The sequence below is a fragment of the Geospiza fortis genome, unplaced genomic scaffold, assembly GCF_000277835.1.
Source record: "Geospiza fortis unplaced genomic scaffold, GeoFor_1.0 scaffold54, whole genome shotgun sequence".
NCBI classification, from domain to species: Eukaryota; Metazoa; Chordata; class Aves; order Passeriformes; family Thraupidae; genus Geospiza; species Geospiza fortis.
The window spans coordinates 8,770,098-8,797,168 of NW_005054301.1; the positions used below are offsets into that span (position 1 = coordinate 8,770,098).

At 38.9% G+C, this 27,071-nt stretch overlaps 1 protein-coding gene across 2 annotated transcripts in view; it reads right to left on the reverse strand.

The window, feature by feature from the left end:
• Positions 1-8,300: 8,300 nt before the first annotated feature.
• The window catches only part of NPAS3 (neuronal PAS domain protein 3), a 509,042-nt gene continuing 490,271 nt past the window's right edge, over positions 8,301-27,071 (reverse strand). For both annotated transcript variants that reach the window (XM_031065822.1, XM_031065825.1), the window contains exons 9-11: positions 18,716-18,863; positions 15,433-15,548; positions 8,301-12,586 (exon numbers count right to left, since the gene is read on the reverse strand). In XM_031065822.1, coding sequence (XP_030921682.1) covers positions 11,277-12,586; positions 15,433-15,548; positions 18,716-18,863 — 1,574 coding nt within the window. In that variant the 3' untranslated portion in view covers positions 8,301-11,276. The remainder of the gene's footprint in view (positions 12,587-15,432; positions 15,549-18,715; positions 18,864-27,071) is intronic.

Consider the following 27,071-nt stretch of genomic DNA (forward strand, 5'->3'; position numbering starts at 1 on the left):
TTAATTCAGTTTCAAAAAAACTCTTGTCTGCATTGGAACCTGAATTTAAGTGATGGAAATAAATGCATGACTAGGTGACAAAGTCCTGTGTCTCACTGCAGCATCATGTAGCCAAAGTGGTGCATGTTTGAGGAAATTCACACCTCAGCCTTTAAAGTAATGAAAGAGTTTTTGAGTTTTGTATCCTTCTCTTTAAACTTGGCACTAAGCCAATGTTGAAGTTAATATTTATGAAGTTTGGAAAAATTGTTTTCAGGGTAAGATTTCTGGTAATATGAATTTTCATATTTTAAGCAACCTGATTTTAACTTTAATGGCCCAAAGTGTATTTAGCAATTTTGTGCTGTGCTCACACCCATGCAAGTCAGTGTATCCCTGACAGTGCGAGCCAGGAGTGATGTATGCAAGGCAGGACTGTGGTGGAGCTCCATGTCCTGTGCTGCCCAGCTGTGACTCTGCCACTCAGTGCTCTGACTGGCGTGAGTCCCTGCTCATCATGGGGAGCCAGATCCCTCTTGGTGTATGGGAATGTTTGAGCTGTGATACAGAGAAGCAGAGAAGACAAATGTCCTGCAGATTATGATGAAGTTAAAGGATATCTCCTATCTCAAATGTCAGTTCCACCCTCTCATGGATGCTTTCTCTGAAGTGCTCTGGGGATTCCTGTAAGTACAACTCATCTGCTGCAGGGTAACATAGAGAAAACACAATAATGAAAAGGTACTTTTGATCCTTTACAAAACTTCACTATTTGCTCACAAAAATATGCCAGAAATCATAGGCAGAACCTTACAGTCATGATAAATTATTTTGCTGCTGGTTTTGTTTACATTTTTGGTTCACTTTTTGTTGTTCCTAATTTGTCTATGATTTAACTCTACAAATTTTGCATATATAGAGCAGACTTCTCATTAGTTTCAGCAAGGTCACTGTTTCAATGGGGTTTTACCATCAGAAGGGAGGGTTACCATCATCTGATCTCTCACCCATGACCAGATTTGTTTAGAAAAGCATTGTTATAATTTCTGCTGCAAGTTATATAACTTGCTTGTCTGATATCTTGTCTAAGATCTATACTTATTCAACAGCTGATTCTTTAAAGATATTAGGTAATTTGCATTGCATATATAAGTTTACATGATGCACTTGATATTAAACCATGTTTCTTTGACTGTGGAACTCCATGTAGCTGTGATGCATCTTATGCCAATGACAAGACTATGTTTTACCTGCAGATACCAGACTACCAGACACTGGGAACATGAGAACTCTAGCAACATGTTTTGGTTTTTTTTTTTTGTTTGTTTCGTTTTTTTTGTTTTGTTTTGTTTTGTTTTGTTTTGTTTTTTTGCCTTTCTGCTTTAATATTTGCATAAGAACTACGTGATAGTCTTTCTCTTCAGAACTCTTTCATCATAAAGCACATGAGCAATCTTCTCTTCCAAACAGGGAAGACGTGCTCCAACTATTTCTTTATACTCTTATAACCCTTATCTTTAAGTTATGCTTCTCTGTATTGACCTAGTGTGTCTGCAAGTTATTTTTCTGAGCATGTCTGTACTGACTGTTAGAGGGCCAAGGCCTTGAACACAAGCCAAACTGTTTTGGGGGGGGGCTTTTCCTTTGTTTCAGTGGATGTTTGCCAGAATATCTAAGTCCTGCAGCAGCACTGGCTGTGCTGAACTCTCCCAAAGAGACATCTCTCCCACCATACCCGGACTACCACATTTCTGATTTGAAGGGACAAGGGAACGAAATGTGTATGTATTGGGCATAAGAAATAAGCCTCCACAGGGTATAGATTAGAAGGCTCAGTTTGTGCACTTTGGGTGCCCTGTGAGGCAGAAGGCCAAAGGTTAGTTTCCTGAGGGATGTCTTTGACTTCCTCTGGATCTCAGTGTGCTTGATGCATATGTTGTCAAACAAGCTCAAGACAGACTGTTGGGATGGATTTGCCTTCTCCTCCCCTACTAAAGAGACCACTACTATGCTTACACCATTGAGGGAGGTATTTCCAGTCACTGAGGTAGAAAAGCTGGCAAAACACCTAATTTATACCTAAACTGCTCCCAGGATTCACTGCTAAGAGCCTCTTTCCTCATCCTGCTTGTGTGGGCTGCCAACTTCATACCCCAGCAAGCAAGCAAGGGAGCATGGTGCAGTTCACATGGCTGTAGCCCCTGACCTAACCTCTTGCTGAGGAAAAACCTGCTTTTCTGGCATTAGTCAGTAGTGATGTGTATTTAGAGTAGACACATGTTTAATGGGAAGAAAGGACCCACATCTTAATGGGATATCAGGAACATTGTTGCAGTTGACATAGCATCCACGCTCTCCAGCCAAGGTGGGAGATTGGCCAAGGTGGGAGATTCTCTTGGCATCCTTTGGCTGCATTTGTACAGAAAGCAGCATCCATGCTGCCTTTTGACATACATCTTGGGCAATGCAGATACAGCTCTCTCAGAAGCTGAGGGACAACATTCTGTTGAAAATGAGGGTTTTGCAATGCCTTTGTGATTTTGACTTAAGCACAGATGAATAAAAGCAGAACCAGTTCTCATCCTCGGTGATCACATTCACTTCTGCAATAGAAACAGGCTAGGCAAATGCAGATAAAAGCTTTTTTTCTCTCCAGGGGAGTTTTGGTTGAGACCCTGGGGAGGGATCTGGCCACTAATAAGTTACTGGCAAACCATCAGACCTGGCACAGCTAACTTCAGTGTATAAGTGATTCCCATCTCTCATCTCCACATGAAGCAACCTTAGGTTGCATTTATATAACAGGCCCCCTTTGAGTCTGTGTCCTGATTTAATATCAATCTAATATAGATTGGTTAGAGGTAGTCAGCATGGATTTACAAAAAGGAGGTCATGCTTAACAATCTTGATTCATTTCTCTGAGGAAGTGGCAATGAAAGTGGACAGCGATGAAGAAGGAGACATAATTTACTTGGACTTGTAAAGGCTCTCAATACAGTGCCACATAACAGATTAATTTATAAGGTTAGCAAGTATGGGATTGATAGTAAAATACTCAATTGGATATAAAATTGGCTTGGTAACAAGACCCATGGAATGGCAGTAATGGTTATAGATCATGCTGGGGAAGTGCTATGCACCTGGGCTGTGTGTTTGAAGACATTCTAAAGATAATAAGGATGGGCAAAGCCAAAAACAAAGGTGGTGGAAAAAAGAGGAAAAATGCTGGTAAAAAGAACACCTGAAGGCAGGCTACAATCTCATGAGAAGCAAATGATCGTGCCAACATGCAACTCGAAATTTCAGGTAATTTTTAGTGAAGAAAATTTTCTAGGAACTGAAGGGGCCCAAGTCAGGCACGTAAGCTGCAGGTCTTGTAGCAAGGCAAAAGTATACAGAGCAGCAAGGATCTTCCCTTTTAAATAGGAGAAAGGGCAAAACTTACAGCTTTTTCGAGATGCCAATGAGCAATAAATAGGAAGCATGTTCTCAGAAACTGATCTTATCTTGAAAAGTCAAAGATCCCTTGGTCCTTGCTGCAAGGATGAATCATAGCATTTAGGTTGTGTTTTCAGCTCAAAGAAATCTTTGGAAAATACTGACTCTTTCCATTTTCTATGGATTTCCTGAGATGAAATAATTTTTTGTCGCTACCCTGCAAGATGCTACCTTACATGCTGTAATAAAGCAGACAAGTGGGTAGAAGAAAGAAATGAAGTGCAAGAAAGTGATAGAGGACACTAAGAGACCTCAGAAATTCACAGTACTGAACAGAATTGCAAACTGGTTTCAGTGAATACTCACCTCCTTACAGTGTAAACTTTCCCATCTCCTGGATGATATTAAGAGAGTCTGGGAAAGCTGTACTGGTGACACTGATGTGCCACCACTTACCACTGCTGTCAGTTCAAGAAAATACAAGCTTTGGTGTCCAGCAGTGTTTCCACCATTGCTTTTATATAAAAAACCCAGGCTTCCAGGCTCACTCCCACAGATCATGGGTGAGAAGGCAATCTTTGTAGGCCTGCCTATGCCTTTGCCTCACTCCTCACCTGTTTTAAAGGTAGGAATCTCTGGATGGATCAGACCATGCAGCTTGGGAAAAATGGGAAAGGCTTTCTAATTAAACAGAAAAGAGCTTCTCTCTTAAAGTGTGACTGATGTGGTACGGGATTAGAAAGGAAATGATGCAGGGTAACAATTAGCCTGACTCATTGGTCAGTGGTTCATGCTATAGGCTGTGCTTTGTTATTTGATTGTGAGTATTGGCTCAAAACTTTGGTCTTGGAGCCATTAAAGTAATTAGTCAAGCTCTCATTGATTTGAGCAAGACCAAGACTTGACCCTTTGTGGCTGTGCAAAGGACAGAGATAAACTTTTAAATCAATCAAGAGTGTAGACTCATTCTGCTGGGGCCATATGGTTAATACATCCTGTTCCTGTCATTTCCGCTATAAATCTGTGAATGCTTTTAAAGCAAGAGGAAAACCTGATTCCTTTCCTTTTGCCAGAAAATATTATGCTCCCTTTTATTACAAACAAGAAAAACAAGGAGTCCTTCTGCTCAGGAAAACTTGTAAGGGTAAAGGTAATCTCAATATTTCTATGTCTCTAGAGTCAGTGAGAGGTAAGTTGAGACAAAGTACTGGGCAATACAGTGTCCTGTCTGCAAAGCATGCAAACCTTCTCCCATTGACATCCCATAAGCTTTTAGTGGGTCCTGATGATCTTCTTGCCCAAGCATTAAGACAGTACTCATTGTACTGTTGGTGTCTACAAAAAGATCCCTTCTTTTCCACATTGCATCTAGTCTACACAGCTCCTACAAGGGAAAAAACTTACGACTTCCTACAAATGTAATCAAACTCACAGTTATTGACTTTGTCTGCTTGGCTTCAGACCCAGGTCACTAAGCTTTCTGTATATACTTCTAGAGTACGATACTTCCAGAAATGTGAAATATATTATATGAAAAAAAGTCTGAACTACTCTGAGTTTTTGTTTTGCTGAAAGACCCACCCCATGGTGATTATGGAAATAAAAGCTCTTCTTCCACTCTCTCTTGCTGACTTTAGGATTCTGAACAAGACTTCTGAACAACCTGATTCAGGTAAATTAAAAGAAGAACTCTGAATCCTTGGCTTATCTCCTGTCATTTTGCTTTCAAAAAGATCCTACTTGGTCCTATTAGGGCCATGAAGATGATCAGAAGTTTGGAGCACCTTTTCTATGAGGACAGGCTGAGAGAGTTAGGGTTGTTCAAGATGGAGAAGAGAAGGCTTCAGGGAGACCTCCTAGCAGACTTATACAGACAAATAGTGACAGGACAAGGGACAATGGTTTTAAAAAGAAAGAGGGCAGGTTTAGATTAGATGCTAGGAAGAAATTCTTTACTAAGAGAGTGGTGAATCATGGGAACAGGTTGCTCAAAGAAGTTGTGGACAAACCAGGCATCACCATCCCTTGAATTGTTCAAGGCTGGGTTGGATGGGGCCTTAAGCAACCTGATCTAGTGGGTGGCATCCCTGCCCATTGGAGGGGGTTGGAACTAAATGATCTTTAAGGTTTATTCCAATCCAAACCACTCTACAATTCTATGATTTGCTGAAAAAATATCGATGTGATTTGATAAGTTTTTATGAAAATAGCTTCCAATTCTCACTTATGAAAAGATGAAAGAATAGGTGAGAGAGGAAGAAAGGACCTTTATTATGCATATATACATAGGTACCACCCTGTGTGCATGCATGTGCATGTTTTATAAAGGGTTTGATCTTACCTGAGCATCTGTGGCTCTGGTGACATCCCATTTGTTAACATTTCTGTAGGCTCCTCAGTAAACTCACTGGATAGATGACAGTTCATTAAATTAGTTGACAATGCATATCCAGTCTTTCCACCCTCCTCCCCCAGCCCTAAAATGAAAAATAAAGAAATTACAATGGTAAGAAGGGAAAATACTATGCAAATAACTCTGAGAGCACTGACACATTTAAACTAATGCATTTCCTAGAATCATAACAATAAATGTGCTGTCAGGGGCATCGCAGTTACTCCAGTGACACGACCACTGTGCAAAAGCACCAGTGCAAGCTGTCAGAGCTGATTATTTAAGTACTCCTGAAATATTTTTCTTTTGCTGTAACTTCTCAGAGTCATGAGGCTTGGAAAGAGCCCTTTTCCTCTTGCAACACTTCAGCTAGCTTTTAAATACCTGCATACATCACCTTGCAAAACAAGTGGGTTAGGAACAAATTTTTTAGAGATGGCAGTTACTGAAATCAGTTGTTTTGGGAAATGTCCTTTGATGAAATGAGTTGAGAAAGTTTGCCCAACTTCCTGCATGGCAAAGAGTTTTTCCTCAAATATTGCAAAGATAGCAGCTAGGCCTACCCCAAGGAACCCTTTCCAAAGGGCTTAACACTTTCAAGCAGTTGATTTTGTTTATTAAAGTTGCTGCAGATAATGGAGATAGATGAGTGCAACAGCATCACTGTGAAAACCCCTCCATGAAATGGCCTTTCCATCATTTTCTTTAATACACAAACTTCCTCATTCAACTGCAAGTCTTAGAGCAGTCTATTAAGTTTGACCATCAACTCCATGCTCTGATGCATGTGTAGGCAGTATGGTTAAGGTATAAAAACCCCTTATAATTGCTCAGAAATGTCCCTCTCAAGCCCCTTCTTGGAATTAGTGGCTTTAGTAATACTGCTTAACACTTATTTGGAACAGGCATGTTATTCTTCCATTAAGCTTTATTCTGGTCATTCTTTCAATCTGCATTTAAATTCTGTTTGCCTCTCGGTTGGCAATGGCACCCTTAGCTACCTCATAAACAAGATGCGTTGCCAACTGGAACCCGCGAGCAGAGCTGAAAGCAGCACCGCTAACCTCTGCTTCTCTCTACCCCCTGCAACTTGGAGTTGTATCAAACTCAATGCCTGGAGCCTGGGAAGTGGGCATCCTGAAATGCTTGGAAGTTGAAAGAGCCAGACTTCAACCTATTAAGGTGCTGGGCTGGCTCACTGAGCTATAATTGTGCACATTTTTTCTTTTAATCAGCCCAGCAAGCCAGATTCACATGCTCTTACTTCAGCTGGGTGTATCTTTCACAGTAAGGAGTTGTGCTGGAAACTGTGAATAGACAGTTTTACTCAGCATTTATAAGACAAGCAGAATTTGACCCGTAATGATGAGCCCAGCAGCATTAATTTCTAAGTAGACATACAAAAGAGATTAGGCACCCAAAGTTGCTTAGAGATTTTGGCTATTGGCAAATTTGCATTCTTAGAGAGCGCATACTCAGCATAACAAAATAAAATATGGAGTTTGGAAATATTTGTCACAGGTGGGAGAGGCACTGTAAAGAAAGGCAATGAATGCAGAACTGCAGTGGGTGAGAAGGCTTCCACTCGCCTCCTGTCCCACCCCCAGCCCATCCTCTGCACATGCAGCAGCAGCCACAGGGTCGGCACGCAGCAATGGGTACCTGGGGAGGCATCTCCTGTGCCTTAGCTTCTCCCTGCTTTTTACTGCAGAGACAAAAGACACTTGACCTGGGCCTTTTTTTTCCCAGAATTTATGCAAGGTTGCTCTCTTTTTAAGGCCAACCACTGTGTGTGGGTTTCTGTGTAATCAAAAGTGTATTTGACTTTTTTCCCCCCTTTCATTTATGGGACCAAGGCTTTTTGCCTTGTCAGTTCTGCACTGGCAAATGTTTCTGTCCTCAGTTGGTAAGGCAGAATGTCTAGCAGCATGACACCATCTACTTACAGGTCGCCACTCTGGGGAAAGAAAGTACACATTTAAAAGAATCAGCAGCCTAGGTAGGATATAATGTGACTGAAGAGTTTCACTGTAACATTGTAGAGTACAAAAATGAAAATATAAAGTGCATTTTAAATGATTAATGTACAAAAGCTGACCTCTTCCAGTGTGCATTAATCAAGGAAAAAATGCACACTTTCTATAGTGGTTAATGTTGCAGGTTCATTATTCAGCTTTGATAATGTGCATAAAAATGCTCAATATGACAATGAGTTGGGGTAGCTGAGAATTTAGAATGGTGGCAAGTTTGTTGTAGTATTTGGATTAGCATTCTTAACCTACATCTTGATAGCTTCCTTTCTTCATTTCACAAGTGTTAACAAAATCTTGCTTTTTCCTCTTTCGTTTTTATTTTTTTATTGTATTTTAGTTATTTTCTTTTTTTTCTTTTTTTTCTTTTTTTTATAAAATGATTAAAAAATGCCTGCTCAAACAAATACTACCAGCATTCATTAGTCAGGATGGTTATATGTAAAAGAAATGATGCCAGATAGTAACAAATCCAAGAGAAGTTTATTATGAAAATGGCACCTGCGGGATGAAAAAAAATTAAGTTACATAAAGACAACCATGTATGACATGTATGAGAATCTACAAAAGTATAAAAAGAACCCTGTTGTAAATGAAGTATGTACATTTCTGATTTGCAGCATTATCAATGATCAATGAAAAAAATGTTTCAAATAAGCCAGGCACTCAAGAAGTTAGATTCGGTTAGCTTAACACAAAATAAATGTACCATAGCTGTCACTTTTTAACATTTTAATTTTTTATATTGTAGAGTTGGTAACACTGCTAAGATTTATACGAACAGAATCCCTTTCCCCATTATTCAGCTACTTGGCACCAGTCTCCTCATAAAAGATTTCATATATTTGTACAAGAAATAGTTAAAAACACAGACACAGTCTTCACAGGTAATGAAGTTTTTTTTTCATTTTGTAATTTTAAACACTATGGATTTAGACAGCAGCTGTGATTATCTGTTAGTTTAAATCACCAGAAATCATTTTGACACAACACAGAAACATTTATAAAAAAAACCCAAAACAACAACAGCTGTCTAGCTGTTTTTTGTAGCTGATAGGTGCAGTCCTTTGATTGTTCCATAGCTAGAGCAGAGTTTCCAAAATTAAACTTTGAATTTCCCAATCAGCTTTCTCGCCTTTTTCAGACCTACATAAATCCTTCCCATGGAACCTTTAAAAGCTCATTAATTAAATTTCTAGCGTCCAATTCCTTTTTTGCTATCACTCCTCTGTGGCTTGGACCTGCTTCTCAAATTCAAAGCTACCGGAGAAATTGACTCAATGCAGTGAGTGATCAAAAATTCGAAGGACAGTTGAGTTAATACATTAGCATTGCACACGTAAGCGAATATATATGACAATTCTAAGCTCGGTTTCCTTTTTAAACAATGCCAGTTGACCTTTGAAAGAATTTCCTATCTCACTGGTAATTGCTCTACATATTGCTCTGCCAGCCTACCTAGGAGAAAACCAAAGAAATGCACCCTCTGCTTACAGTTCGAGCACAAGGACTCTGGGAATGTTAACAACTGAGGCTATATGGCGTCAATTTGCTTAATATATCTGAGCATTACTCTGTAGTGCATTGTGGGGTACACTGGAAGAGTAAGTCATACCCAGAATTCCTCTGTGGGAAAAAATGGCTCCATTAACCTTGAGCTAGTTAAGAGTCTTTTATCTCTGAGAGTGAAGAAGAGAGAACGAGAGAGCGAGAGAAAGAGAGACGGGAAACGTGTGGAGGAGGAGGGGAGAAAGGAAGGGGGACAGAGAGGTTTGAGAATACACAACAGCAAAGCAACAGCAGAAATTAAAAGGTATACAGACAGTGGAAGCAGCATAAGGTGACATTACAGAGGAAGGCCACCACACAAAAACCACTAACCCCCAAGAATCACTGGTTCACTAGGACTGCAGGAATGGGACTTTACCACTCCGGACTAGAGATAAAGCACAGAGAAGACAAAGGACAAAACAACTACATTAGCTTAGTATATACTGCATATAGTAACACACATTGAAACTGCAATGGGACTGACAGCCAAGGACACTTACACATTGTACACATTACAGTTCTCACATCTGTTATTAGATGCCTTAACAAACAGCTGCCAAAGATGGAGTGGAAGAAGAATTTATATTTGACAGTCATTTGGAGTGTTTGACACTACACTGTGATTTCTGGCAACAAAGACAAAATAGGAGATTTCTTTTCTTTTACTTAATGTGCAGTTTTCAGTTGTAGTTATCTATTTCAAGCTTATTAACCCATCCTTTAGTTTTAAAACATATTGGTTTCAACACTAGAAATAAGGAAAAAGAAAACAACAAAAAATACCCAAATCAAAGAACAAAAAGAAATTTACAACCTTCCCTCTATAATATTAAATGAAAAACAAAACAAAACATGTTAAATAGTTCTTCTGTTTTTTTTTTTACTCTGAAGTGTTATTTGATGTTGTAAAATTAGCCTCAGTTACACTGAGAAAAAAATAAAGCAAAACAATATGCACCTAAGAAACTGCTCCTCGCGTCAATTAAATTGAGTTTTTTGTTTTTAAGCTCTTTTTGAAAAAGGCTTCCTGACCCATTTAAATTTGATGTGAGGCTATGCTTGTTAGTTTGGAGGTAACAAATTTTAAGTCCTGCAGCAAATGTTAATGAGGGCTTTTGTCTTAACTAACCAAGGAGACTGCAGCACCCCACTATAAACCAGTACGGAACACATTCTTTCCAAAAAACCCAGCCCACAAGCTGCATATTGTATGAAGACATTACAGATTAATAAATGATAGCACCATGGTTTTAGAAATTAAGTTAAAGTTTCTGTAATTAACATTTAGTCCAACTTTTTAACATTCTAGTCACAGGCCAGAAATTAACTTTTTAAGAACCCAAATTATTTTATGTGCAAGTAAGAAAATCTTAACCATAAAAAGAGAATTAAACTCTGCATAAAATTCTAAAATACTATCCCCTATTTTAAAGGAATTAGGAACAAAACCCCCTTTTCATTTGACTTAGTCAAACAGGGCACATTGTTTATGCTTGTCTCTTTTAATCTTGATCATATCAAGATCATTTTGAAGTAAAACCAATGGTTGTCACTTTAAAATCTCTTTACCACAACACTGAGTATTCTATGGCAGAGGCATACACATATTAAAGGCATCTTAATAAAGATGCAAAGGAAAAAACACACATCTTAGAAGAAGACAAAATGGCAGGCAACTGGTACTTCGACTCTCTGAAGGCAAAAATAAAAAAATATCTTTACATTAAAGAATAAGTCAAGTTAAAGAGAAAGGGAATGAAATGGGGACCATCATATTGAGATAATAAGCTGACCTGCTCAAATTCAAAGTGCTAGAATTAAAGGTCTAAATTAAAACATAGTCTATGCCTCAGAGTGTAACACTGAACACAGTATGTGGTCATATTTCAATCCTCCTTCCGTTCCAGAGTCTGTGTAGTGTGAATGCCATTGCTGTACACAGGAAATGGAAGAGTGGAAAAAAGTCCTTCGGCAGTCGTGAACACATTCCCTGCAGGCATTTGGGTCAGACTGGCCCCGCTCACAGCACTTCCAAACGGTCCCGACATATTGAGTCGGTGAACATGGTGGTAGAGCATTTCCATCGGCGTTTTAGGATCCAGCCCAAAGCTGGGGCTGTTAACATCAACAAAGTTAACAGCGTGGGTGTTGGGGAGGAGGTTGCCCTGCATGGCTAAAGTAACTTCAGCTGGAGCATAGCGAATAGTGCCAGTGGTGTAGACCCTCTGAGCAGCAGTGCTGGTCGCAGCAAGGGTTCCTGTTACCCTGTGAACCAAAGGAAGCACCACATTGCCTGCTTGTAACCTCTGAAGGGCTTCCAGATCCCCAGTGTACAACAAAGAGTTGGACGCTGTGGGACCTCCTGGATGTTTGTCCCTTGGAGATGCTGAAAGTGGAGGTGACAAAGGGTCAGAGGACACTGGAGCCAAGGCCGAGTTGGATGAGGTGCTGAACTGAGTTTTACGGCTGGCAGTATTTTCAGTCCCTGGAGGCGTGAGAACAGAGTCTGGAATGGAGACATGTAAACTACTGCTGGCTTGGGGGGAAGGGAAGTGCTCGGAGCTGGGGGGCTTGGTCATACTGTAGGGTGATTCATTCCTTGAGATTTCCCTGTTGGGTGGGTAATTCCAAATACTGCTATCATTATCAAAATTGATAGGTTCTGAGATTTCTGTTTTAATTTTGAGCACTGAGGCACTGTTTGGTGACGAGAGCAGCTGGGGCTGGTCCACCAAAGCTGAGTCAAGTCCATTTGGACTTGAGGTGCTTGACAGCCTTCTCCGGGTCATGCTGCCTCCCTTTTGCTTTTTTCTCCTCTTCTTCCTCTTCTGATGTTTGCTGGAAGACTGGGCATTTACTTCACCTGCACTGTCTGAGTCCTTGGCACTGTCAGAGGTCAGTGATTCACAGTTCTGCAACCGCAAGTCTGACTCACTCTCAACATAACGCTCCACCTTGATCTGCATAGAGCCAAGAGTGCCAAAACTGTCCTCAGGAGCCTTCTGATTCTCGAAGTCTGAGTTTTCAAAGCTGTCATCACTGTCCCTGCTGTCCTGGTTGCTGGAGCTGTTCCCATCCTCATTACAGTTCATTTCATTATCTGACTGATTTCCTGACTTTTTCCTGTCAGATTCAGGGTCTTCACTGTTTTCTGACTGGTTTCCTTTCTCATCTGACTTTGAGTTCTCATTGTCCTCTGGAGCAAAATGAAAGTGAAACAAAGCATTAGCAATAGGAACATAATATTATAATCCAAGTCCAGATTTCTACCTACCAATGAGATTGGATTTGCTTTAACCTTTTTTTTTGGCAAAAGATGTTCTGTTCTGTAGAGCTGCATGGGTTTTTTTTTCCAGTGTTGCGCTGGGAGAGTTTTGATCACCATGAATGTCTCTGACTCAGGATTGTTAATGCACTAGAAGCCTATGCTATATGGCTGCACCTCGATTGAGGGGCCTTTTCATCTGCTCACTGGACAGGAATCATGATGACAGCTGTGAGCACAACAGCATTGTAGCTGTGCCATCCAAAGAGGAGTCAGTGAACAATCCCATTATCACCCTAATGTTCTGGTGATTGTTCTTTCACATCCATGTTCTCCTGCAGTGGGCAGGCATCCACGTATAGCACTATTTACTATTGAAGATTCTAGTACTCTCATCTCATTTTGCTATGACCATTGCCACTTTTGAAGTGGCATAGAATCTCTGGCTGCAGTGGAATTACTGCTGATTTCCTCCCGTGTGAGAGGAGAAGCAACTCGTGTATGAATGAATGAATAAACCAGTTAAAATAAATGAATAAACCAGTTTATTGTAAAAACCATTTGGCTATATTGCTAGACTGTTGTCTTATATTCTCCTGAAGGAAAACAAGTATAAAAAAATACAGAACAAATAATCAGCCAATGAATCAATTTCCTGGTTGATCCAAATCATCTAAAGACCATTGAAAATAGCACAGCTACAGCCCTGAGAAGCTGTCACTCTTCTTGCCTGAATTCATTTAATTATAATTCTAATATGGGTGAGATAAACACTGTAGCCCACTGGACTCGAAGAGCCAAAGCAGCTTTGAGACTGAATATGCTCCATTATCACACTATGTTTGAATGGGTAAAAAAAGGGTTCAGGAAACCCTGTCCTTTACAGACCAGCCAGAAATCTTTTGTTGCCTAATAAAAGACGTTTTTCACTCATCAGAGCCAAGTACTACCCTTTTCAATATCCTTGCTTTAGGTGGAGAGGGGAAGGATTGGTTTGCCTCCAAAGATATTGGTTACTTCTGGAGCCATGTCAATACCAAAGTATTTCCCAGAAGTGCTGAAGGTGGGTTTGACAGGAAAGCTGCCTGAGCATTCAGGACACTGCGCTTTGAAAGTCACTTAGTGGGACTTATGCTTCTGTGAGCAGCAGCAGAGAGACCCTTCCGTTTGAAAAATAAAACCTATATGAAAAAAGTAGTGGCTGTAAACCCCTAAGTCTCATCCAGCTTTTTGTTCCACCTAGGACTGAATTTGTCCTACAATTTTTTCTTCCTTTTTTTGAAGATGCTTTCTTTTAAGGCCATGGTTACTAGCTGGAGAGGGGTGGTCTTAGAGTGAGGTGTCTAAAACTACACAATATTTGCCTGGGATTATATCACAGCTTGAACTGAACTTGTTGGTTTAATCTAAAATACTGTTCCAAATTCAGGTCCTTTAGCATTTCTATTTAATGCCTTTGTAGTAAATAAGCCCATGTCTTCTGCCTTCCAAGACTCCCAGACATCTCCTTCAGAGATGTAAATATCTGTGCACCTTTGGAATGCTGTCTTGTTCTGCATCAGCTTTAGAAGTCATGAATGTACATGTATTTCTCATGTGCTCACCTGGAGAAACTTCCAGTGCATTCCCAGGGAAATGCAAACTGTTCTCCACATATGTGTTATTTGGCTATTTAGGAACAAGACAGCATAAAGGAAGCACTGGGAATGGATGAAGAAATTCCTAATGACAGTGGTCAGCAAGTCTACACATTGACTTAAACCAAGCTGTCAAAGGAGAACAAATAAAAGCAAAAGATGAAAGAGAACATCCATATAAAAATATTATATAACAACATATAATATCCTGATCCTCTTCTTGCTTTTTCTTGATTTATATCACAGTGATCCATTTTCTCTAGAGTGTTTTTGGTAGTTATCATAGACATGAGAGAAAAATAATCTATCTATCTATCTGTCTGTTTGTCTGTCTATCTATCTGTCTGTCTATCTATCTATCTATCTATCTATCTATCTATCTATCTATCTATCCACCCATCCTACACAGAACAGCTGAATAACATCTTTACTTCTTGGGCTACAGGAAAACACACTTCTTTCAAGGCCAGATGATTTGCACCTATGCCTAGGTAACCACTGTTAAAACTAACAGGGAATGTGTGAACCATCTGTGCACTGGACCATCTGTAGGACTAATTTACACATAGAACTTGAGAAGTACACTCAGCTTTTAAAAAACAGCTGAAGGCCCAGACTTAAAGAGCTTAGAAACAAGTTCTTGAACCCACACATTTTAATTAAATATAACTTTTAACCCAATAAAACTCTAAATTTTTTCAATCTTTACTGCCCCCTAGTGAGACTCAAGAATGTATTTATACAAGAAAAGGAGTCATAAAGCCTGACGGTGGAGACCTCTCTGTAGAATGTCTGCCTACTTTGGAAAGAGAAGAGCTTGAATTTTATCCAACAGTTGCAATCCCAAGTCCTCTGCACAAGGCAAAACACCTTAAGCACAGCTGAGAAATCAAATATTTAGTTTGGGGCTATGTAGGCAAGAATGCATGAAGAAAGTGGAAAGAAATTCTGAGGAAATGGAAATGCTAAGACCATTAAAAGATTTTGCTAGTGTTTTTCAATTTAATTTTATATTTTTGTTTGTTTGTTTGTTTGTTTTAATGGAAAAATACTTGAGGAGGAAAAGCAACTGAAAAGCTGACCCAGTGGCTTTCATGATATGAACCTCGCGTGGGTGTAAAGACACACCATGTGTGTTACCTGAGTTGTCCTTTGAGTCCGATTCAGAGTCAGAGGTCTCTGAGGATTCTGAGGTTTTCTCTGGTAGGTGAGGAAGTTGTGCAATATCCATTGGAGTGTCCTTGTATTCTGGGTTACTGAAGAGGATACAGCAAATATAAACACAATTGGATGATTTGCAGTTTCATGATTTTTTCCTCTTTTCGTATCAAAGTTCAGGAACAAAGAACAGGAAGAATAGCAGAGTAAACACAGAAACACATAGTTTTGGCTTCAGAGCTTCTCACCAGGAATTTTGTGAAGGTTTATTTTAATACTGTAGTCAAAAACTTTTTTTGACCAGGTACTAAACCTTATTTGATTCTAGTGAAGCTTTAGAGCTATCAAAGCATCCTTGCTGAAGTGGGACATCGTGGCTTGTGTGATATCCAGCAGTAAAGCCACACTGTGTAATCATCTAACAACAAAATATCTCGATTTCGATCCCATTATTGTGCCTGGGAGGACAGAGAGAGTGTTTTAACTCTTCCAATCTGTTTCTCTCCCACTGGCAATGTCTATTAGAGTTATCTCTGTAGAAATGTTCTCTATCAACCTTGCCAGAGTCCTTTCAATACCTGTTTTTCTCAACATTCCAGTTTTCCACATTTTAATCAAGCATATCATACATGAAATTACTAAGAAGGTGCTCAGCTAGGGCTAAAGAAGTGACCACTGCTCCAAAGAATCTTGCCAAAAATTAGATAAAATAGGTTACATATTTTTAAACACAGCACACATACCTCCACATCAGCAAGAAACCAAAAACAACCTCTCTAACTATGTGACAGATGCACATGTGCATGTTAAGATGCATATGTTAGGGATAAAGAACTGTCAACACACCCATTATAATCATATCTTCATCTGCTCATGTGGTGCTCACCTGTGACTTGTTAGCAAGGAACATGACTGCAATCTAAAAAAGCTACACTGCCAGAGAGATGGAAGAAAACCCCTACAACACTCTGCTTTTGCTTGGTTTGTACTTTCAAAAATGTGTTGCTTTCTTAAATGCATGCAAATGTAGGGGAACAGACATAGCTAAACATAAGTGGGTAGAGAATATTAAAAATAACAAAGTCTTCAATAAGTTTTGAACGGGTGAGCATTTCCATGCAGTTCAAATTCACTTCTGGTAAAATGGAAAATCCACAGTCCTGCATAGAACAAGATGAGGCAGCACTGGGGGTGCCTGACACACTTTCACAATGACAGTGTGCTCATATTCAGCCTCTTGGAGTGCACTGTGAAAACTCAGAGTTCACACAGTTCACATTGAGATGCCGTGTTACAATTATCATCTTTATGGCTTTGTCCTGACAAAGTGACTTTATTCTGTTGCATCCCAGGGCAGTCCCCAAATTTGCCCCCTCCAAGCAAAAGATGTCTGAGGGCTTTCACACTGTGAATAACAAGTTGCTAGAACAAGAACAGCATTAATCCTCCCTGTCACTATAATTAGTCTATCCTTTTACAGACAGCTGAATCATACTTTCTAATGCATGGAAATGTATACAGACCAGTACTCCTGCTAAGAGTAGACCTAATTATGCCTTAATCTGTTATTAAAATATTATTTGGACATTTAGACATTTTGTGAATTCCAGTACAAGGAGAAATCTAAAAACACAAATTCAGTGAAGATGTTAATATTTCTCTAACAGACCAGTGAATGGAATACACTAGAAAAATCAGGTTCTGGGAGGAGAGCTGGGGAAGACAGTGGGGAAGACAGACCACATAGCTTTTCTTTTGGTTAGGCATATTCTGCTTGTAGAGAAAATTATATTGTGGGATGTGTATGGACTAGGTTCACCTATTGTCTGGAAAGCAGCAAAGGGGACAGAGGCAGCTGTTCATAATTCTTATGCACAACTTTTGCAGCTAGAGCAGGAAATATGAGAACATTTCCGGGCATTTTGCAGCCCTGTTAAGGACTGGGGCAGTGAATCTGTACTTCCAGTTCAGAATCGTCAGCCTTAATCTGACCACTTGAAATGCTGCATTCTGCCTCACATTTGCAAGTACAGACAAAAAAGTAGCAGGATAAGGATATATTCAGAAAAGTCTGTGTTAAATCATATCAGGCCAAAAAATTGCAAGTCCCAGTGAAAACTCCACTGCCGTGCAAGGTTTCCCTCAGTACCCCTTCAATGCTCTCCTGCCAGGGGTTGCTTCCTTCTCTTCCCCAAAAGGGGAATCAAAAGCATTTCAGCATGCAAGTTTAGGCAGGCACAGTCTCTTCAGGGCTTGCTGGACTTGGCATAATAAGTCACAATCTAACCCCTAGACATCACTTTGAACTCTCATGGCATCAAAGGGAATGTAACAAACCATGACAAGCAACTTAAAAGGAGAACAGGCCAGAAAATGACAATTGCATTTCATGACAATCTCAAGGTTTCAAATTTTATTTGTTTGTTTGTTCTGCTTTGGAATGAAACAGAAAATCTCCCAATCTTATTGAACGTTTTCACAAAACAGAATGTGTTGAAAGGTATTTTCAGATGAGAAAGGTCAGGTTTGTAATTCACTGTCTCTCAGTGACTGTTGGTTTTCCCTTGAGCTCTGAAACCAGTTCTTTAAAAATACTTTGGTAAAACAGAATTTCTCAGGGAACAGCCTTTCATTCAAGCAATTACTAATATTTCTATTTAAAATAGTTCTAATAGCTTAAAATAGTAGTTTATAGTACTTTTATTTTTAAATCCTATGTTGCATTTTTCAGCGTGAATATTATCTGATACTTACAGGAACAACAAAGTATTTTGAACCTTTTTTGTGCTGAGAAAGTTCCTCTCTCTGGAGTGAACTGGCAAATGCCTTTCAGAGATAACTTAAATGCCTTTCAGAGATAACTTTTTTTTTTTGCCGTACCAGCAGATTGCTTCCCTGCATTTTTAATATCCAAATAAAACAGTGCCAAACACTTCACACCAGATTTTATAACACAGCTACTGAAAGTTGGTGTGGATAATTTTTATCTTTGAGCCCACATTGAGTAGATTTCAGGGCATGCAATAAAATAGTGGAGGGTTTATTTCAAGATTGAGGCAGCATAATAATTCAAGAATATTCTCATGTGCAGAGATACGACAGATGCCTCAATAACTATAACAAAATGGCACAGCTTTTGACAAAAGACTACATGAAAAGTTCTTAACTTTCTCTACTAGGCTGTTGTTTTTTCCTAGACCTCTCACTGACAGAGACAAGCAACAGAGACAGCAGCTGAAGCAACAGAAGTGACTGGGAGACCTACCTAAGGAGGTAATTGACCCAAATGATATTCTTCTCACTTGCGTTCTTGGCGTTGACAGCTATGGTTGCACTAGATTGTATCCAGATATAACCTCCGTTCTTCTGCATCCAGCGGTAATACTTTGTTACACACTGACCCTTATTCAGCACTGACAGGAAAATACAAACAAAACACAGGCAAGATAGAGTATGTGTTAGAATTGTGGTAAAATGACCTTCATTGTACAACGTGACACAAGTATAAGCAGAAGATGCTTGGCTTCTTTTGGATTTAATGCCAGTGAGATGACAAACAGGATCTGAAGTTCAGTATAACTAGCATTTTACAAGTTTTAAAGTATAATTTTAATCTACTTTTGGAAACTTCAGTGGAAGGAGAAAAGCAAAAAAACCTACAAATCTCTATGGTTCTCAGAATACTTATTGCTGTGTGGACATTTCCAATGCACTCAATGTCAAACTGTAAAAAAAGAAAAGGAAAAAAGAGGCAAATTTATATGTGATTTATTCATAGCTTCTAGGTAGACCTCTTTGAGATTCTGGATATTTGAAAGGTTTGGGAAGATACTCTACCCCTGCTGCTTTGATCATTTCTCCTCATTGCAGGCGATATCAACCACTGAACTTATACATCTGTTTCTTTGATCTTGTCAAACAGAATTTACAGCTCTCAGATGAACCAAATCTCCACTGGTCAGTGGGGGAAAAGTCTTTGGAGAATTTACTTTCTACCAGAGCAAAGTAAATCCACCAACAGGCTGAGAAAGAGGCCTAGGGGAGGCACAGAATGGCTTGGTTAGAGCCAAAGAGTGACAGCCCTCTCCGATGCTTGAAATATGCTAGGAAACAGAAAGAAGTAAAAGCAATCAGTAATGTGAAACGGTGCTAGTAGATGCTCACAGCAAGACAGCTTAAAAATACAGATGTTTAAAGTAATACCTCAGCCAAAATATTGCCAAGTTGAAACGGGTTTGTTTTGTATCTGATTCTTCCGTGTTAGGAGAAGGGAATGAAAGGCAAAGCTTTCGGTGGAAGGTAGCAGAGCGGTTTTATAAAACCCGTAAACTACACAAAATCTCGACAGGGCTGCTGCTGGAGCCCTTTCCCTCCCTGCTTTCCTCACCATTCCCGCAAAGCTTCGTGCACTAGAGGGCAGTGTGCCTTCACAGTCACCGCCGGCTTTTGTCACGTCCTTGTCTCCGTCTGCTAAAATGAAAAACCTCTAACTGCTGTAATAAATTTGGCTAAATTAGCTGCTAAATGGTTATCTCAAGTAATATGTATTTGCATTAATCATCTTGCTCTAAACCAGAACAAGCCAGAGTCCTAAAGACGTAGTAAATTCATATTGTCCATTTAATTACGGCTAATAAGTGCTTCATATACAATAGTTTCATGAAGTACATTTTCTTTTTTTTCTTTTTTTTCCTCTTACTTTTCTTTTTTCTTTTTTTCTTCTTTTTTTTTTTTGAGAGAAAAGAAAAAAGTCACTTTGGAAAAGGATAACTATTTAAGGCAGTTAAACTTCCTACCATAAATGTGACAAATCACACTTTGGAGCTGTCAAGTTAACCAAGTGTCTATACCCCCAATTATACATGTGAATGTATCTATATCTAAATCTGTGTACAGCAGATATCTACAGAAAAAGATGTTTTCAAAGGCAGCCATACAAACAGTGATGTTTCCTTACCTTGGAGGTATCCCCCAATCCCCACTGCAATTTTTCAACTACTAGAGAAAAACATGCATGTAAAATAATGCCATGTAAATTGAATGTGAAGTGCAAGTTATGTTCAGCTCTAATATAAACAAATATTGGTATCTGGGTCTTGTTGTTTCTAAGCAGCCTCAAGTGAACTAAGTTTGGTCCTAGCAGACATCAATATTTCCCTAAATATTTACTTTTGTATTTCAAGCTCTAAATACTCCACTATGATAATTCATTGTCTTCAAAACCTCATTATACAGCAGAATAAAGATAAAACTTGAACAACTGACTACCCAGCATTTCTGTCAAACCAATGTTGTAAGCCACTTTAGAAAACAATCTCACATAAATTAGCCCAACTTTATCAGTTATGAAGAATAAGGGACGAAAAGCATTGCTGTAAGTTTTGATTATGGTAAGCATTTCCATTTCAGTAAAACAGGACATTCAAAATACTCTGCTTACAGCTGAGTGTAAAACTGATGTGCACACAAGCGTGGAGTGATACTATCCCTCTTCTGGAAACATGAATACCCACAGCTGAGTGCAGGAACTGGTAAAATCTATCTGCACTTGTACCTACTAAATACACTAGTGTCTTCCTTGGAACAGTTTTTATCTAAGGAGTTTACCATGCTACACAGACGCCAAAGGACAACTGCCCACATACACATTTAAAAATCAAAGTACCAGGCAAGTCACTAGGCAGTGGCTGAAGGGCACACTGAAGTTATTAATAGTGATAGTCATAAGGTCCCAGATTCTCCAGCTCTTTTGGTCTTCCGATTCCTCCATCCTTCAGTAACTTATACATTGGATGTTGCACCACTGGAAAAGTCTGTGTCACGAACTGAACAGAGCATTCATTTCAGAGCTATGGAAAAGAGGACAGGATGCCTGCTTTCTCGAGAATGAGAATTTTGTGCATCAGAGCTATATACAAACCATCTGCACTCAGAGTTCAGGCTCCTAAGCACAAAGAATACATCCAAAGAATGTTTGAAATATTGTATTAAAAATGAACTTTCTGTGAAGTTCATCTACCTGCAAACTCCTACTCTATTTTTGGCCAGCTTAGATATATTACCAGATACACAGAATTTTCCTTGCTGCGTCTGTCTAAAGCACATTTCATATAAGAGATTTGTGGCCCATGCTCTAAAGGAAGTCCCATGATTCAATATAAAAATTCTCTCTATAAAGAGATTCTTCGGCAGGCAAGCTGCACTGTGCTGCTAAATCTGGTTGTTACCTCCTGTGAGAGTGCACTAGGCACCCCCAACTCAGTTCTGGGAATTCCCAGTACACCTTGAAAAGAAATTTCTAAATGTGATGAAAGAAAATGATAATGAAAAAAATTTGAATTGTTTTCTAATTTACAGTATTTTTAACTGCTGGCATTGCCGACCTGCAACTTAGAAATTAGATGAACATTTTGACGCAAAAAAAAAGCAATTAGAAGGAGGCAACCGGGAAGGAAATTTATCCAGTTTATTGTTAACTAGTTTTACTGAGTAAATCCCAGTTTCATTTTAAAGATCTTCGGTTTGCAGGTATGGAGAGTCCATTAATAAAGTTCCTGGTTTTGAGATGAAAGCAAAGAATCACTCAGCTCTGATTGTGAAGATATGTTTTCTAACTAGCAACAGACCATGCATTTCGGTTTAGCATAAACTGAATGTAAATGTAATGCCATGTAGATTACATCCTGAATTGTCAGGATGTTTTGTTTTCAGGCAAATCCCTCACTCACCGAGCAGTGCAAATAATTTTATATTTTTATTTGTGTTATACATGGAGTACCCAGTATGGCAGACAAGGTAAGACTTGTGACCAGATTGGTGCAATGACTCATGTGATGGGATTAAGCATAATCAGGTTATATAATTTTATATATATATACACACACACACACAAATACACACAGGGACATATACACAAACCCTTTAATCAAAGGGACTAACTGAGGGTTAATGTTTTAAAATTGGTGACCTTTATGTCAGCTGCACAGATATATTCCCTAAAATGGTGGAAGGTAAACCTGATTAAAATTTGCTGAAATGTTACCTAGTTCCTCAATTTGAATTCAGTGGTTGGCATGCAAGAAGCGCACAGTATGTCATGGTAAGAAATAAAAAAATCCCTCACTTATTTCTCTAAGTATGAATATATTGCTGTGTACACAGTTCCCAACAGAGGGATTTCAGTTTTCCTTGGTAGCTTTGTGCACAGCAATATTCTTTTAGCGGTGGAATGAAGGAGGGGGAAAAAGAAGAAACAGTCAGTGTTCTTTGCAGGAACCTATTTCTGTTAGAAAATTAAAATAAATCAGTACAAGTTTGTCCCCAGAAATATGGTTACAAATAGAAAAAGAACATAGTTTCTTCCTGTAAGGCTGTTCTGAGAAATCAAAGCCAAAGCTTCTAAATAGTGAGTTGTGTTTTAAAAGAAGGAAGTAGCTTAATTCAGTTTGAAGAGGAGATGAAGAAATTGTGTATCAAAAGCAGTCTTTTAGCAAAGTCTCTTACAAAAGGACATTTTACTCGTGTGCATATGCATTTAAAAGCTACACTATATTGCGTATTCAGGTAAGTATTGGGTAAATAGGAAATGATGAGATCATCTTACATATTCACACAGCTTCACAAAGAGGCTCTTTATAATTGGGGAAAATATTGAGGTTACATCTGCTGTGCTATTCACCCTTCTCCTTGAAATACCTTTATCAATGACTGGATGGTATTGATACTGAACTCCTCTCATGGTAAACTTATAAGAATATTTTTAATTTACTGCACGAGGATGAAATTGCTGTACTTAATGCTACAGTCAGATACTTAGCTGCAGCCACAAGTACTCTTTCTACATTCACAAAACTGGCAGACGAAACATGAAAAGGAATACTGACTCTTTAATCTCCACTTCTCCACCTAAGGCCCAAGGCAAGCTGACAGGGTAACTTCGTTCTGGAAACAGAAGGGTTTTTATTTTTTTAATTCTGGATTACTTTTTCTTCTGCTTTTGAAAACTGTGGGCTATAGGGGAATGAACCTGGCATAGACTTAAAACAAGAACAAGTTTCTTTATCTGAAAAGTTATAGTCCTTGATGCTTACAGGAAGGTCATTTTCAAAACCCACAGGAAAAATAGCATCACAGCCAGAAAGAGTGCATTAAGTGCCTTATTTGCCTGTAACAGAGACAGTTGTCCATTTATAATAGCTCTGAGGATCAAGTGAGTCTTTCATGTTGTAAGGACCTTTCCTATAGATTTTGCAATTAGTGAGTTAGATGTTTAAAATAGTGGGTATCCACAAATTGGATTTTAGCAATTAAAAATATTTAGCAATGTTAAAAGATGCTTGGTACAGAATTAGGAGCTAGATGATAGGAGACCTATAGACATGTGGTGAGGAATCATATGTCAGCTATGTAACTCTCCACAAACAACTCTATTTTGGATCTACTGCATGGGGTAGAGGGAGGAGGAGGGGACTTAAGCCTGGACAGTGTGTGAATGCATTGTCTACTCATGGGGCCAAAAGCAAGGCCTTCAGAGCAGATTGCTTGGTAAAGAATGCCAGCTTCCCATCACAAGAGTCCCCCTGGGCAATGCTGCTCCACCTCTTTTCATTGCACGCAGCTCCTCACCAGCCCTGTCTGACTTACTGCATCTCAACAGAGTTCTTCTAAAGAAAATTCCAAAGATGAGAACTGCTTTAAGAAAATGCTGGCTCTGTGAGGCTTTAGAAAGGTGTGTTTTATTCAGAGCATATGACAATAGAAAGCCCTGAGTGCTGGACAGAGAACATCTTTTTTAGCATAGGGTAGAAAGCAATCTATCATGTCAATACCAGTGACTGAGACCTGGCTGCCACTGTGATGTGAATATCAGAGAGTAATAGTTGCAGGTTCATAAACATAAATTCATCTTTTCCTACCATAAGCAGGAAGTAGCAGATCAGGTTCATGAAAGAAAACTGTACTTCACTGATATTCAAACTCCCACCGAACTTCTTCATTCACCAGGGTATTCTTTTAAGCATCTACAGTCACTCTAAAAATGCTAAGAATGGCAACAGATCATTGCTTACTTTACAATCTGAAATACTGTTTAATCTTCCAGTGTAGGGATGTTACACACATAAATACGTGATAAATTAGGCAAAATTAAGTATCAACAACCTTGCAGAAAAAATAAAGAGCCTTAATCAAGCATTTAGGAAAATTTGAAACCTTATGAATGTTTGAAAACTAAGCAACACTTTTCCTGTCTCTTTGCAGAAAAGCAAATGTTAAAAGCGGTCTGAGTCAAACTATTAAAAAATGTGAATTCATATTAGGATCAAAGTTTGTAACTTGCCAAATACAGTGAGGAAGGCCTTGCATGCTGCATGTGAAAATTATCTCAGATTAGAACGAGGAAGATGTTTTGTTAAAAATCAATTCTATGTTATCAGTTTACATGACATCAGTTCACAGTAGCAGTGCAAATTTATTAAAACCAAGCAAAGACACAAAAATCAGTGTTTCCCAGCACTATGGAAATCATCATCTCCTACTTGAACAACAGAGGCACTTTTCTTCCCCCCTTCTTTTCGTCACTATTATAACATACCATTTTCCCATGGCTCAGTGTTTGAAATGGCAACTTTATAATTATGCATAACCATGAATATTAACAAGACTATATAATTCTAGGTAAAATGTTTATTTCAAAATGTTATGTAGGTATTGATCAAATGGAATGCAATGTATTGCTAGAGGCACTATTCAATGGAAGCTTATGGCATGCATATTAGAATACTGTTCTGTGGTTTCTATAGATAAAATTGATGTAAGTAAATGATGTAAGTTTATTTTATGACAGACTGGATGGTAAAATGAGCAGCAGATTTTTCTACCTAGGATTCTCTAGGCTTTCCTCTCTCTTTCTTAACTTTTTTTCCCCTTATGACTTGTCTCTCTCCCCATGACTTCAATCCTGCCATAAAGTGATTTTCTTCCGTTAATATTGAAATGGTCGTTTAGAAACCCAAGCCTGCTTTGAACACCAACTTCAGACAGAACTTCCATTATCATTAATGAACTCTCTGTTCAAACTGTAGGGGAAAATCAAATCCCAGATCCAAATTTTGCCCTTAGCTACTAAAACTCAACATCAGAGGAGAAATTTGGCCTTGCTTGCTCAAGAAACTGAAATCTGTCCTCCATCTCTCCACTAACATTAATGTCCATCATATGACAACCTATGTAAGATTAATGATTTTAGAATATAACCCTTTCCATGCCAAATGTATCTGTGGACTATACATAACTACATCTCCCAAAAATAGGGAAAAGAGACTGAAGATTCATGGAAGCAGATTAGCAGCAATATTAATTTTATCTTTGAATTACCTAGGTTAAACATGGTCTGTTTCAAGGGACAGGATCCCTTTAAACATGCTTTCATTTCTGGGATAAGAGTCCCTCCCTGTTTGGGTGATTGGGCTGAGTGAAATGAGTGATTTCCTCAGGCTGATCTCTAGAGGAAAGGCACCCAGAGCACAGTGTCATGGTAGTATGGCACAGCTGAATGTTCAAACTCCCTCTAACCACCACAGAGATGCATCGCCATCTCACAACTGATGGCAGACGTTTTTGAAACATACTGTCCCTTTATACCACATTACTTGTAAAAAGTAAAAAACACCCAAAGATTTCCACCTTTCCACAGACCTTAATAAGATAGTTTAGTGCTAACCACCCCCCCAAAAAACAAAAAACCCTAACACAACTTTGTAAAATAAAAATAAAAGAACTTTGGAATAATTATGCACCTTGTGATCTCAGAAACAATACTTAGCAACATATGGACATTGAGTTAAAAGGTTTCAGGTGTTTTGAAGGACATTCCCAAAGGACTGAAGCAAAGTCCTGTACCAGCCCACTCACTTTATAGGTTATCAGGCATCAAAACCAACATGGACCCACCATATGACACACGGATGGCAAACCCTCAGGGGATTTATGCAGGTTCTTTCAAATGACTGCTAATAAGACCTACTGCCACACATTTGATATGTACTATAAAGTTTACTGATACTGTTTCCCTATCCTTACAGCCTTGAAAACTGTCTCCCTTAGACACACAAGGTCAGCGGTCCAGACCTTTGAAAAAAAAAAAACAGAGAAGAGAAAGAAAAGAGCCCTAACAGGTTTCTAAAATCCTGGAAAATTCTGCAACAACTCCATCATACCTTCATAGCGACATTTTAGGATGGGGTATTTCACAACCTAGTAAACTACAAACAAAATCCTTAATCCATTCTTGGGTTTTCAGTGGGGCAACACTGATTTAGACTACAAAGCGATGGAAACTTCTGGTCTTGGTAATCTTGGAGACACCCTCAACAGTGAAGGTAGAAAGATATGTGACTGAAATACTTTTGTCCTTTTCTAAAATGCCATACATTTACATCCTCTAGCAAAACCCACAGAAATAGTTTGGTGGACAGAATGAAGGTCAAGCTGCTGGACGTGTACAATAATGTCCTTTATGCCCATGGCTTTGCAATTTAACATATGCTTCTGCAATTTATCACAAGAATAACATCAAAATCTAAATTCTTTTTTGGGGTTGGAAATTCTGAGCACAAAAAAAC